Source organism: Carcharhinus amblyrhynchos, chromosome 6 (assembly GCF_965287045.1).
Source record: "Carcharhinus amblyrhynchos chromosome 6, sCarAmb.v2.hapA, whole genome shotgun sequence".
In the NCBI taxonomy this organism is placed as follows: domain Eukaryota; kingdom Metazoa; phylum Chordata; class Chondrichthyes; order Carcharhiniformes; family Carcharhinidae; genus Carcharhinus; species Carcharhinus amblyrhynchos.
The window spans coordinates 28,924,242-28,937,962 of NC_137329.1; the positions used below are offsets into that span (position 1 = coordinate 28,924,242).

General features: G+C 39.0%; 1 protein-coding gene across 1 annotated transcript in view; it reads right to left on the reverse strand.

The window, feature by feature from the left end:
* Positions 1–1,901: 1,901 nt before the first annotated feature.
* The window catches only part of LOC145343789 (uncharacterized), a 29,798-nt gene continuing 17,978 nt past the window's right edge, over positions 1,902–13,721 (reverse strand). Inside the window, exons 6-9 of the mRNA XM_080190124.1 lie at positions 12,121–12,498; positions 10,413–10,724; positions 6,913–7,236; positions 1,902–4,599 (exon numbers count right to left, since the gene is read on the reverse strand). Coding sequence (XP_080046250.1) covers positions 4,592–4,599; positions 6,913–7,236; positions 10,413–10,724; positions 12,121–12,498 — 1,022 coding nt within the window. The 3' untranslated portion in view covers positions 1,902–4,591. The remainder of the gene's footprint in view (positions 4,600–6,912; positions 7,237–10,412; positions 10,725–12,120; positions 12,499–13,721) is intronic.

Consider the following 13,721-nt stretch of genomic DNA (forward strand, 5'->3'; position numbering starts at 1 on the left):
TTTGGGCACCGTACTTACGCAAGGATATTTTGGCCTTGGAGGGAGTGCAGAGGAGGTTTACTAGGCTGATGCCGGAGTTGAGGGGGTTGAGCTATGAGGAGAGGCTGAATAAACTAGGCTTGTACTCGTTAGAATTTAGAAGAATGAGGGGAGATCTCATGGAGACATATAAGATGATGAATGGGATGGATAGGATAGAGGTGGAGAGACTCTTCCCGCTCAGAAAGGACAGTAGGACTAGGGGGCACAGCCTCTAGATAAAGGGGGGGCGGTTTAGAACGGCGTTGAGGAAGAACTTCTTCAAAGGGTGGTGAATCTCTGGAATTCTCTGCCTGTTGAAGTGGTGGAGGCTGCCTCGCTAAATATTTTTAAGACGCGGGTTGATGGGTTTTTGATAAGAGGGGGGGTTAAGGGTTATGGGGAGAGGGCGGGAATGTGGAACTGAGCCACGACAGATCAGCCATGATCTTATTGAATGGTGGGGCAGGCTCGAAGGGCTAGATGGCCTACTCCTGCTCCTATTTCTTATGTTCTTATGAGGGGGATAGATAAAGTGGATGTGCAGAGATTATTTCCTCAGGTAGATGCAGCTGTTGCTAGGTGGCATAACTATAAGGTTCATGGTGGGAGATTATAGGAGGGATGTCTGAGGTAAATTCTTTACTCAGAGTGGTTGGGGTGTGGAATGCACTGCCTGCTGTGATAGTGGAGTTACACACTTCAGGAACTTTCAAGCGGTTATTGGATAGGCCCATGGAGCACACCAGAACAGCCGCGAGTGGGATAGCTTGATCTTGGGTTCGGACATAGCTCGGCACAACATTGAGGGCCAAAGGGTCTGTACTGTGCTGTACTGTTCTATGTTGATAGGGAATAGTCAATATGAAGAGATATGACCTGTTCGATGGGAATACTTTAAATTGAAGATATTGGAAGTCAGGAGCTAAATAGGTCAGAAAACACATAAATGAAATGTGATGGGGACCAGTGAAGAATAGAATATAGCAGCAGATTTTTGGAAACACATGAAATTCATTGACAATCCTATATAGGTCAACCAGGAGAGATTGGAATAACTAAGTCTGTGGGTGGCTCTGACACAAAGTGAAGCTCACTTTGATTCAGTGATGGACTGAGGCAGGGTTCGATTTTCCATGGAGTTGAAATGGGTTCAGAAGCTCAAATCCAGATAAATAAGGCACAAAGGTTCAAATATGATTCCGTCTGGTTGCTGGAGATGGGATGGAATCCATGGAAAAGGATTTTGGTTTCTACTGGGGAGGGGTCATAAGAGGACTACTTTGGTTTTCCCAATATTCTACATGAGGGAATGGTAATCCCTCCAGGACTGGATGTTAGGATATGCAATCTAATGATACAGAGGCAAAGGAGGGATTCAGAGCATTGGTGAGGTAGAGCTGTGCTACATGTGAAGTTTGACTTTGGATAATGTTGTCGTCAGGAGGTAACAGGCAGATGAGGAAGAGCAGATAGATCCCCTTGGCAGATTGCATAAGTAATTTAGTCAAAATACGAAGAAATACATTCTGATTTATAAAACTTTAAAAGGGATTAAGAAGTGGATAATCTAAAGTAATCAGATGTATAAATTGTAGTTTTGAAAGCCAAAAATTAAAAAGATGCTAATAAGAAACCAGGAAAGCATTTATAAATAGATACTGCATAAAAAGCAAAGGTGGCAAAATTAATGCAAGGCATTGTATAAACCATAAGTGTAATAGTGTCCAGTTTTGATTGCCTTATTTTAGGAAAAGCAACACTACCACAAATAGGATGCAGACAAAATACATGAGAAGAACCAGTTTACCCAACATTTGGTGATTCTAAAAGACAATTATAATTACATCTCTGAAGGCAAAAAGAAACAGTTGTCAAGAAAGTATGTTAATAATGAAGCAAATTTAATATTTATTAGTGAGAAATACTTTATTTACACATCACTATTTACCACATTTATATTTCAGCTCATTGTCATACAATCACTAGTTTAATTACAGATAATCATTTACAAACAGTACAATTTTGTATTTATTGTCTCGCGTATATAGTAGAAAATTAAGCTCCAATAACAATTCACCAGTTTATAAACATGATATGGGAAGCATTGCAACATTAAGTACAGTGGTATTTAAGTTGGGCAACAGTAAAGCATTCACATAATTAACACTGAAAATAATGGAAATGCACAATAGACTGATCAGAGTCTGAAAGTGCAGATGTATTCCCACCATTTTTTGTTTCAATTTCTGGTTTTCAGCATTTACAACCCTTTTAAAAATCTCTTAGATAAAATAGGTAATTTATTTTGAGTCACCATTCAAAGAGAGCATTAAATTGAGGTGGAGCATTTTCTGACGCATGCTGAATAAACATGGGCAACTAAAAGGAAACAATGGAAGGAGGGAAGACATTTTTAAAATGTCCGCCATTTGCTGAATTCTGGCTATAATTTTCAAGTTGGTGAAACTCGAGCATCTTATGATTAGCACAAATTATTGCATAAGGCAATAATTAAGTTCCAAAGTCCATGGGTGCAGTCGGAAATGAGATTGCACCTGCAGCCAATTTTAAATTGTAATTTTAAAAAATTTGTCCATGGGATGCAGCCGTTGCTGCCTGGGCCAGTATTTATTGGCCATCCCTTAACAGTCAACTGCATTGCTATGGATCTGGAGTCACATACAGGCCAGACAAGATAAGGGCTGCAGATTTCCTTCCTTAAAGGGCATAGTGAACCAGTTGGGCTTTTATGGCAATCGACAGTGGTTTTATGGTCATTATTAAATGTTTACTTAGATTTTTATTGAATTCAAATTCCAGCATCTGCCATAGTGGGATTCAAACCTGGGACCCCAGAGCAACATCCTGGGTCTTTGAATGACAATATCAGGAGGCTATTGCCTCCCCCCATTTGGTTGCATTCCACCATAATAAATAAAAAAATGACTCAAGTAATATACATTAAACTTTTTTTTTTCAAGCAATAGTTATTAGAAACATTCCAACATGATCAGAATTGAGATTTGATCTCATACAATAATTATCCTTAGTGACATCAAGGACATGACCTGATACATTGGGAGCTAGGACTTGATTGGATATGCCATGTAGAAGAAAAATTAACACATGCAATACTGCGAACTAGATGTTTTACTTTGCAGAATTGGGATGTGCCCAGTGCCTGGTGGGACTTCTGTCCACCATGATGTCTCCCAGACCTCTGCTAATCTTCAGGCTTCTTTTAGTCTTCTGGATGAACCCATCTAACTGGGCCATAGGGTCTTTTCAGCATTGAATAGCCAAATTGCACTTGGGAGCCTGCCTGGTGCAGGACAGAGATTAGTTTCAGAAGCCTTCCAAATCCACATACATTCAACAAAGTTTCTTTCTTTCAAATCTGGCACTTAATTCTTATAGGTTTTTGAGGCACTTTAATTTTAAAAAGCCCCTATGCTGCTTGTGGAACAACGTAGCATTCAGCACTCACCTGATGAATGGGCAATGCTCCAAAAGTGCGTGCTACCAAATAAACCTGTTGGACTTTAATCTGGTGTTGTGAGACTATTTACTGTGCCTGCCCCAGTCCAACGTTGGCAACTCCACATCATGATGCATGTTCCATACTCATTATGGTAGTGACTGTTGGTCTACTTTCTTGCTGGATGGTATACCTATTCTTATGTAACAGAACTATTTAATTATCTCCATTCAGCAGGCACAATCTTAAGCTCGTCTATTTAAAACGTGGTGAATGAGATCCCAAAACATTTGTCCTAATTGATATAAAATCCTAAAATTCTTATATTCATCAAAATCTTACAATCCCACTTCAGGGAAGATTATTGATGCTGATTCCTCTCAAAATCTATAGGGCAGTCATATATTCTCTTCCTTTACCTGACTGGAATGATCAAACTGTTTACAATAATTACTGAATTGCAACCAAAGTGTGTGATACCACTTAAATCCAAGGTGCTATCTTAATGTTCAAACTAAAGTTAACCAATGTCTCGGACCTCCAACCTCAGGTAATTTTTCTTTAACTTCTGCATTCCATTGTCGCAACACATGAAAGTCAGTTGAAGAAATTAATCCCATTATCAGTTCCATCAGATGTTCAGGCATTGGGGAAAATATCTTATCCAGATCCACTCGTGTATTCAGGTAAGCGTTCCTTCACACCACGCCCAACAATGATGCCTAACTGCAGAGGTTGTACAGGCTGCGCAAAGTGCATGTCCACATCTGTACTGACAGGGTGGGGCTCAAACAAAAAGGTACCTGAACCAATTGGGCAAGTCAGATTACCATACAGACATTCTTGGAGGTCGTGGTTATATAGTATTCACCTTTCCCTTCGTAAGCTGAATGTACAGAAAATCCTCTTCCTCACTGGCCATCATAATGCAGTTAGGTTCTTTTTGGTCCCAGGTATATCCACAAGTTTGAGTTAAGAGGAAAATGTGGTATCAGGTCTGAGAATTGTGCAACAAAATCTTCTTTAACATAAACAGTGGTCAGGCACAACTGGATCGATAATCAGGCAGGGTTCCACAGTTTACTCCACCTTTCAGTGGCCTGTAAGACAAGACAGTATTTAGTTTTATTGTTTTCAGCTGAAAAGATAATACTTTGGCTTTGTTACATTTTCCAATGGCTTTGCCAAGTACTCCAATAAGGTAGTCTGCTGGGTTCAACTTGTCCATTTCATGGTATGGTCCCTTCCTTTTGCGTTCAAAATAGTGCTTGTTCTTACCCATAATTCATTATCATGGCCTGATCACTTGCTTCGTATTCTGCAATACCAAGCAGGTGGATCAAATTGCTTTTCAATCTGTTTTCACTTTTTCAAATTCTTTGTTGCAATCCTGTTCAGTGCCTATGTGCCGTAGCAATTGTTCAAGCCAATTCATGGGTTGAAGCACTGAAGTCAAGGTTAAGTGACCTGGAATTCTGATCAATCTGCCTGGCATGGCTTCATAGAGGGACACTTGTGTAGTGTGGTGTGGACTGAATCACTATCAAACACAAATGATGGCTGGCACAGACAGGATGGGCTGAAGGTCCCCTTTCTGTGCTGTAAAGCTCTATGACAAAGGTAACATGTTGATCCATTGAGCAGGGTGTTCTGTAAACAATTTAGTTCACACTGGCACTCCCTTCACCTTAATCTTACAAAGTCCACTCAATTCAGATAAGTTTCCTTTAGATTGAAGATTGCATGCATCATTGTGCTATTTAGGAGAGTGGAGAGGGGGAAACCATGGAATGATCCACACACACATATACCCACAGATGTAATTTGATCACAACTAGAGGGCCACGTTCAGTCCGGACACCACAGCTTAGCAAAAATGTAGTGGCCTTGCAGGGAGTAAACTGTAGATTTCCCTGAATGCCAGGCGTTACAATGAAACAAGAATACATGAATTAGGGTAGTGTCCATTGGAATTTGTTCCAATAATAAACATGTCTGATTGCGATTTATGCTTATAAATATTCATTCTCTTCTGTTGCTGTTCTTGCTAATGCTTTGATTCAAATACATTTAGTCATCAATTTGAATTATAAGTATTAAAATTTCAGAATAGTTCTAATTCAACTAAGATCCCATGTCATGCTAATTGTAATCTGGTATTAAAAAAGAGACCAGATAGAGAAATTATTAGCACTACATATTTGATTTTCATACGCAAGGACACATCAGCGCTTTCTAGTGAAATTTATTTTGATGCAACGCATTTTTCATAAATTTACATGTGTTTGGTATTTGTTGGTTTTTAAGGATGTAAAAATACAACATCTGAAAATTTGGCATAGTGGTTAGCATTGCTGGCTCACAGCACCAAAGACCAGGGTTCATTGCAGCCTTGGATCACTGTCCATGTGGAGTTTGCACATTTTGTTCGTGTCTGTGTGTTTTTCCTCCAGCATTCCAAAGACGTACAGATTAGGTGGATTGATTATGCTAAATTACCTCTTCAGTGTCCAACAGTGTGTAGACTAGGTGGATTAGACATAGTAAATGCATGGGGTTACAGGGACGGGGGCTGGGTAAGATGTTCTTTCAGATAATCAGTGCCGACCTGATGGACTGAATGGCCACCTTTAGCACTGTAGGGACTCTATGGGGGCAATTCTCCCATTCCGACCTGCTAGCTTTTGGGCGGGTTGGATCGGGAAATGCGTGCATGTGCCAATTCGCACAGGTGTTCCCAATGCATGCACATCTCCTACTGCCAAAAATCTGCGTGATCCGGACCACGCAGGAAACCAGTGGGAAGACCAATTAAGTAATTTTAATCGCTTTTTAATGTTATTGGAATGAGATTATCAGGCCCGGGACTGAATTCTTCAGGCCCGATAGCATCTCCCATCCCACCAGTATAAATTTACTCCGGCAGGGTTTACAGTAGCTTCCCACTTTTGGGTAACTAGCTGGAGACCCCGCTAAAATAGAGGACTGAGGCATGTCTATGAAGTGCCTTGGATTTGTCCAGTCACGTCTGGATGCTGAGTGGGAAACGATCCTGTACATGTTGGGGTGGGGGTGGTGTGGTACAATAGTTACTTGACAGTTATCAGTGATTTTATTTCTTCTAACCTTCGCTGTGTAACTATTGGCACAACTCTATCATAACTATCTGAAGTTTGAGATTTAGATTGTATTTTTGGATGGTTTCGCCTCTCTTTCTCCAACACCCCCCGCCCGCCCCAAACACACACACACACACACACACACACACACACACACACACACACACACACTAATGCTAGGAAGCTCAGAAGTTACAGCCAATGTTACAAAGGTGTGCAAGAAACAATACTTTCCACTGTATATTAATACATGTGACAAATCAAATATAGAGAGAATATGCACTAAATTCATACCTTTAAGTTGCATGGTGAAACACGCCCGTGAAGGCCTGTGTGAGGTTGGGAAATGAAGAATCTCAACCTTGAATACCATCTGATCGTATTCTGGCTTAATTAACAATTTCCATCGGCTTTCACAGCAGAAGAAGCCAGTCGTTCCATCGAATTGGGGATCAGTAGAAGTAATTCCTGCATCATCTGTTCTTTCATCATCTTTGAACCACATGAACGTTACTTCCTTTGGAAAGAAGCCATACACTTGGCATACAACCACTGCCTCTTCTCCTACTTCTGGAAATTCTGGTTTGCATCCTATGTATTTTACTAATGGAGGAGATACTGTAACAATACAAACAGAAAGTTAGGTGGAGTAGTATCTTGCAAGTTGCTTCAATAACTGGCAGAAAATAAAATTTAAAGAAAGCTAGTAAAGTTATTCGTCACAAGCATTTGGCTATAGGATGAGGTTACACTAAATCTCACATTTTGATCATTCAAATTCTACAAATTCAGATATTTGAAAGATTCACAGAATCTGTAGTTTGTTTGCATCAAAGCGTTATGCAGAAAAATAATTAAATCGATGGCTTGAAAAATACGTTACCAGCAGAATTGAGAGATAAGTCAATGAATGGGATGATGCAGTGATTTTACCAGGCTTTGGCACAATGTACTTCTAAACCTTCAGCATAGGCAACACATTTTGCAAACAAATGTTTGTATTATGACAAATTATATTATAAACCATATTTCACATTGCACAATAACAGAAAAGAAAGTACCAAGCATGTTAATACTATGATTACACCAACTTATATTTATGTAACACCTTCCACATCATACAATGTACCCTAAAGCACTACAAGAACATTGGTAAATAAAACTTGACACCAAGTGACATGAAATATTCAGACAGACTGATTAAAGAGATAGGGTTTAAAGGAGCATTTAAAGCAAATAAGATGGGTAGTGAGATCGAAAAATGGAATTCAAGAGTTTAGGCCCTCAGTAGCTGCAGATGGGGCTATAAATGATGGGAGCGAACAAAATCAAACCATAATCAGAAGCGTTCCATTATCTCTGTTGTAGAAATGACACAAAATATGCATTTCTTATATGACACTAATAACAGTAAAAACTACTTGATAATACAAATTTCTCCAGTTCACAGGCACTTTTCCTTTCCTTCACATATCTACAGCCTAACGAGGGGTTCTTTCTACACACTCACTCCGTGGCTAGCCACAGGTCACAAATACACTTAGTCTTCCCCTTTAATTTCAGAGGTACTCTTTTACTCCCTCTACTTCACAGGGGCATTTTTGTCTTTTCTCAGGTACTGGTTAACATGAGCTATATTGTAGGTCAGGAGTATAGATCAAGACAAGACATAATAAGGATTTGCAAAAAAGATGTCCTGCAATGATCATGGGCAACTTTGATCTTCATGTAGATTGGACAATTCAAATTGACAAAGAGAGCCTTCAGGATTTCATACAAGCCCATTCAGGTCAGTTTATTAGAAAACTATATTATAAACCAGGGAATGATCTATTTTAAGATCTAGCAATATGTATTAGACAGGATTAATTAATAATCTGATCCATGGCTAAAACAAATGTTGTTTCCTTGGAGAATGGGATGGGGAATTATTAACGAAAAACAAGAAAATGGCAGACTTTGAACAAATATTTTATGTTGGCCTTCATGGAATAAGACATGATAAGTATCCCAATAATAGGAGAAAATTAGGAGGCAAAACGAAAGGAGGAAGTTAAAATAATTGTTACTGGTGGAAAAAGTACTAAGCAAATTGATGGGATTAAAGGCTGATAGGTCTCCTAGACCTACAGCCTAGGCTCTTAAAAATATGGCTATAGAGATAGTGGATGCATGGATGGTAATCTTCCAAAACTCTCTACATTCTGAGGCAGAATTATCAGGATGGGAGCGCTCAGGGCTCAACATCCTGAGAGTTAGCGCATAACATGTTCCCACCAACTCTCAGAAGCCCACTATCTTTTCACGCTCAATTGACAATTTGAGAGAATTCCATTCACCCTTGGAAGGAAGTCTAGCCTCGGCCAATCTGATAGCTCTTTAAATCGTTCAGGCACAGCGCTGCAATGGTCAGAAGAGTTACTGCAATGCTCTACCTGGAACTAAGTCTGGGGAGTGTCCTTATGTTAAGTCCCAGGGGTCGGGGGTAAGGATTGGAACTTGCAAAACTCAGAGGGGAGGGGGCCGCAAATCTGAAGGGGTATTAAGTGGCCTGTTAGGACCCTTAATAGGGGAAAGGCAGGCCTCCCACCAAGACTGCCTGGCCCACTGTAAAACTGCATCTAGGTCAGGACGGGAAGGCAGAATTCCAGAGGGAATCAAGTCTATGCAATTTCATATTCACCTGGCCTCAGAACCCACCTAGGGTTTGGGGGCAGGGTGGGGTAGGGTGCATGAGCTTAAAATTCTGGCCCTGGAAAAGTCCCAATGAATTGGAAAAACCCCTAATTCAAGAAATGAGGGAAGCAGAGAATAGGAAATGATTGTTCAGTTAGTCTAACATTATTAAAAGTTGTAGCAGGAGATTAAGAAAAGCAGATTCAAGATCATTCTATTCGATAAATTTATTAGATTATTTTGACAGTGCATGGAATAGGGTGGATAAGGGAGATGAGCAGATGTGGTGCATTTGGATTTCCAAAAAGGTATTCAACAAAGTGACACGTAAAAGACTACCACACAAGAGCAAAGCTCATTTTGTTAGAACCCATACATCAGCACGGGCAGAGACAGACAGAAAACAGAGTGGTAAAAATGGGTTATTTTCAAGCTGGCAAATTGAAACCAGTGGAGTGCTACATGGATCAGTGCTGCATTTGCAATCTCTATTAATGACTCGGATCAAGGGACCAATTGTATTGTAGCTACATTTGCTGATGATACAATGATAGGTGGAGAGCACAGAGTCTGAATACAGAGAGGTTTCAGGTGTGTTACTTTTGAAATGACAGTATTCAAGATAAAAGTGCAAAGGATGAAATTGATTTTTCCAACTTAGTCTCTTGTGTCAACATCAAATATTTCCAAGTCAAGTCTAGTAAAGCCAGCTACTGAGCAAACCTCATTCAATCTGTCTCACATTGTAGCTTGAGCCTCAACCTCAGTGGGCAGTATGTATTTTTCTGCTTTCTGTGGTGTTCATTCTGGCATTTCTGGCTAGATTTCCAATTTTGTAATGAATCATTTTAAGGGCTAATTTTACACTGATGTCAACTAAAAACTGGCTGAACTTTCCCAACAAGGGAAAGTAGATGTTCATTTCATTAATCTGGCCAAAATTGAACCACAATCTAGGGGTTAAATACAGGTCACGAACCCAGTATCTTATATGTTTCACCAAGTTGTTTTTTTTGAACAAGGTTAACAAAATCCACCATATATGGTGTTGGTGTTCTAAGGTGAACATTAGAATATTTGAAAATAGTACATTAACAAATATAAAACATCTTTCTTACTCAATGGAGCCAGTGAACAAGTAGTTTTTTTGCATTCTTTGATACTTTCATGTTGGAATTCACAAGTTAATGTCTTCCCAAAATCTTCCCTAACAGGAATGAATTTCAAATAACTCGTAAAATACAAAAGACCATCCCTTCCGAACACTGCTTCAGAATCAGCGTTCACTTTCTCCAGCATGACGCCATCCTTTCTCCAAATAACTTCAAGATTTTTTGGAAAGAAGGAATATATTCTACATGATGCATACGTATGTTCATCTACTATTGGAACTTCTGGTGACAGTTTTATGTTATCACATTTTGGGATAGCTGAGGAAAAATGAGAAAATAAATTGTGAAACTTTGACAGCAATGAATAGTGAAACAGACCACAACAATTTTTCAAACTGATTTTAGATTGAATCATTTAAAATGATACAGATAATAGCTAACTGTTAAACAGAAACCAAGTTCAACTCTGTAACTTTGATACAAACGTATAACTTTAATTATGCATCTGCACTGCCGGCTCTTCACAGAACGCAACAAAACAAAATAAAAACAGAAGGCTACTATCCATTCTAACCCTGGATAGGCCCATTAGCTATCGCTCCTGATCTTTTCTGAAATGTACCCCGACTGGAAAGTATATACTAACTTCACAGTCCTGGTCTGCATGCTTTGAAATTCCCTCCCTCAGTTCCTGTCTCCATCTTCTTTTGTTCTTTCAAGTTCTCCTTATCTTCCCAATGTCTACATCTCTGACTTATTCTGATTAAGCATTTATCAAGCGGTTTTTCTTCAATACAGACACCACAATATCCACAAGGGGAATTGGAGACTAGGAAGGTGCAAATAACCATAGAACCACGACAGTGCAGGAAGAGGCCATTCTTCCCATTGAGTTTGCACCAACTCTCCAAAAGAGCAGACCCTCCCCTCCTGCCCTATCCACTTCACACTGCGTATTTACTTTGGTTAATCCAAACACACATTTGGACTCTTAAGGGGCACGGCCAATCCATCTAACCTGTACCTCTTTGGACTGTGGGAAAAAACTAAAGCACTCAGACAGAACCTAAACAGACACAGGGAGAATGTGCAAACTCTACACTGTCACCCAAGGTGGAATCAAATCAAGGTCCCTGGTGCTGTGAGGCAACTGTACTAACTACTGTGCCAGAAAAGACAGAGAAAGTAACTGCTGTCACAAAGTCAGCCTGACATCAAAGTAAAATTCAGCATAATTTGAAGCTAAAACAGATTCGCTCCAAATTTAAACAGAAATTCAATAAATTAAAATCAATGTAAGAAGGGTCCATTATATTTAATAACCAGAAACCCTTGGCGACAATTTTCCTTTCTTCACTTGATTACTTTAGTGCAGAAAGATAATCTGCAAGAAGTTCTTCACATTATAGCTAATCTCCTTCTCACCCCCAGGATGAAATGTTGCACTGTTCTAGTTTATTCCACCCATCACCTTATCCAAGGTCTTAGAAAGTTGCCACATTTTAAGGGGCAGTCAGTCCTGGATTTGCAACACCATCAATATTAGGTAATCAATCTTACTGCTAATCAACTACTTATCCAACCCAAAATTGTTTTGATGTCTTCAGAAATGCATTTCAATTATTGATTCAACGCTGATTTTAAGAGAACTTAAATATTGCAGCTAAATTTGTAGAAAAGCATCTTAACTAAAATGGAGAAATGCTGACAATACCTTTTACACTTAAGGTAATCTCTTTATGTATTATTGAAGCTGTTGCTGGATGGCTTACTTCACAAACATATGTTGCTTCATGGTCTTCCTCAATAGTTGGTATAAAATGTAGAACGCTGGCAACACTGTACGTCTTGTCTTCATATTCCAGCTCAGTTATATTGTGAGCGTATTTGGGCTGCTCTGTTTTGCTCCCTTCAACCAACTTTGCTCCCTCTGGTTCAAGTTTCACAATTTTTTTAATTACATTGCCCTTCTTTTTGTACCAAGTGATAGCCAGTGGTCGGGGTTTAAATCCATTAATTGGGCAGGTCACAGCCAGCACTTCTTCATGAATGATACAAGGAGGTATCACTATATCAGTTATCCTCGGTTCAACTTTTTTTTAAAAAAAGGAAAAATAGAATGTTTTAAAAGTTCTCAGAATGTGTAGAATATAGACCACTTTAAACCTGAAAGTTTATGATACCTACTATCTTATTAAGAGATATAATGGGCACTTCTGCAATGCTGACAATGAAAAGTTGTTAATTCTGCAGCACAAGATTCAAACTGCATGCTGGCAGACTTGTAGCATTTGACAAGACGAGAAACACTCAGAATATAATTTTAAAAACGGCAATCTTATTCATCAAAAAAATGTGACTATGGGAGATCATTCGAAAGGGGAGGTAGTGACATAGAGGCATTTTCACTGGATTAATAACCCAGAGACCAGTATAATGCTCTGGGGACCTGGGTTCAAATCTCACCACCACTGATGGTGAAATCTGAATTCAATAAAAATCTGGAATTAAAAGTCTATCAATGACTACAAAACTATTGCTGATTGCTGTAAAAACCTGTCTGGTTCAGTAATGCCCTTTAGGGAAGGAAATCTATGACTGTGACTCCAAATTCATGGCAAAGAGATAGAAAGCAAAATAATGTTCCAGAGTAACTTATTTGCTTAAAATCAAGAACTTAGATTTTCAGGTTTTAAAATGGCATCTTTAGAAATTATTCCAGAAAATATATGGTAATTGTCATTTAAAAAATAACATGCTCAAACTACCTTAAAATTGTGGTCTCCAAATTGTTGACTGTTTATCTCAATTCAATTCAGAAATGTTAAAGGCGTTAGCATTCACAAGTATTTAATGCTGAAATTTACTGAACTTTATAACTATCAGGAGAAATTTCACTCTTAGGGAATTTGTCTCGCTTGCTGAAGTGACAGCCATATTTTTAAATATGGGGATTAAAAGTTAATTAGGCTGTACCTTATGATTTCAAATAATCATTTTAACAAAACACATCACTACGCATTAAATAAACTGTGTGGTATACCTACAACTGCACAATGCTCTTGGTTTGGGGAACTGGTTTTATGTTGCTATCATTATTGTTTCGAGCATAGGTAAAACAATAAATTAAATGACCTGTTGATTTTTTATGATTAAAATCAATAAGGTCACCACACCAGATTAAAGTCCAACAGGTTTATTTGGAATCAAGAGCTTTTGGATCGCTGCTCCTTCATCATCACTCACCTGAGGGAGGAGCAGCAGCGCTCCAAAAGCTTGTGATTCCATATAAACCTGCTGGACTTTAACCTGGTG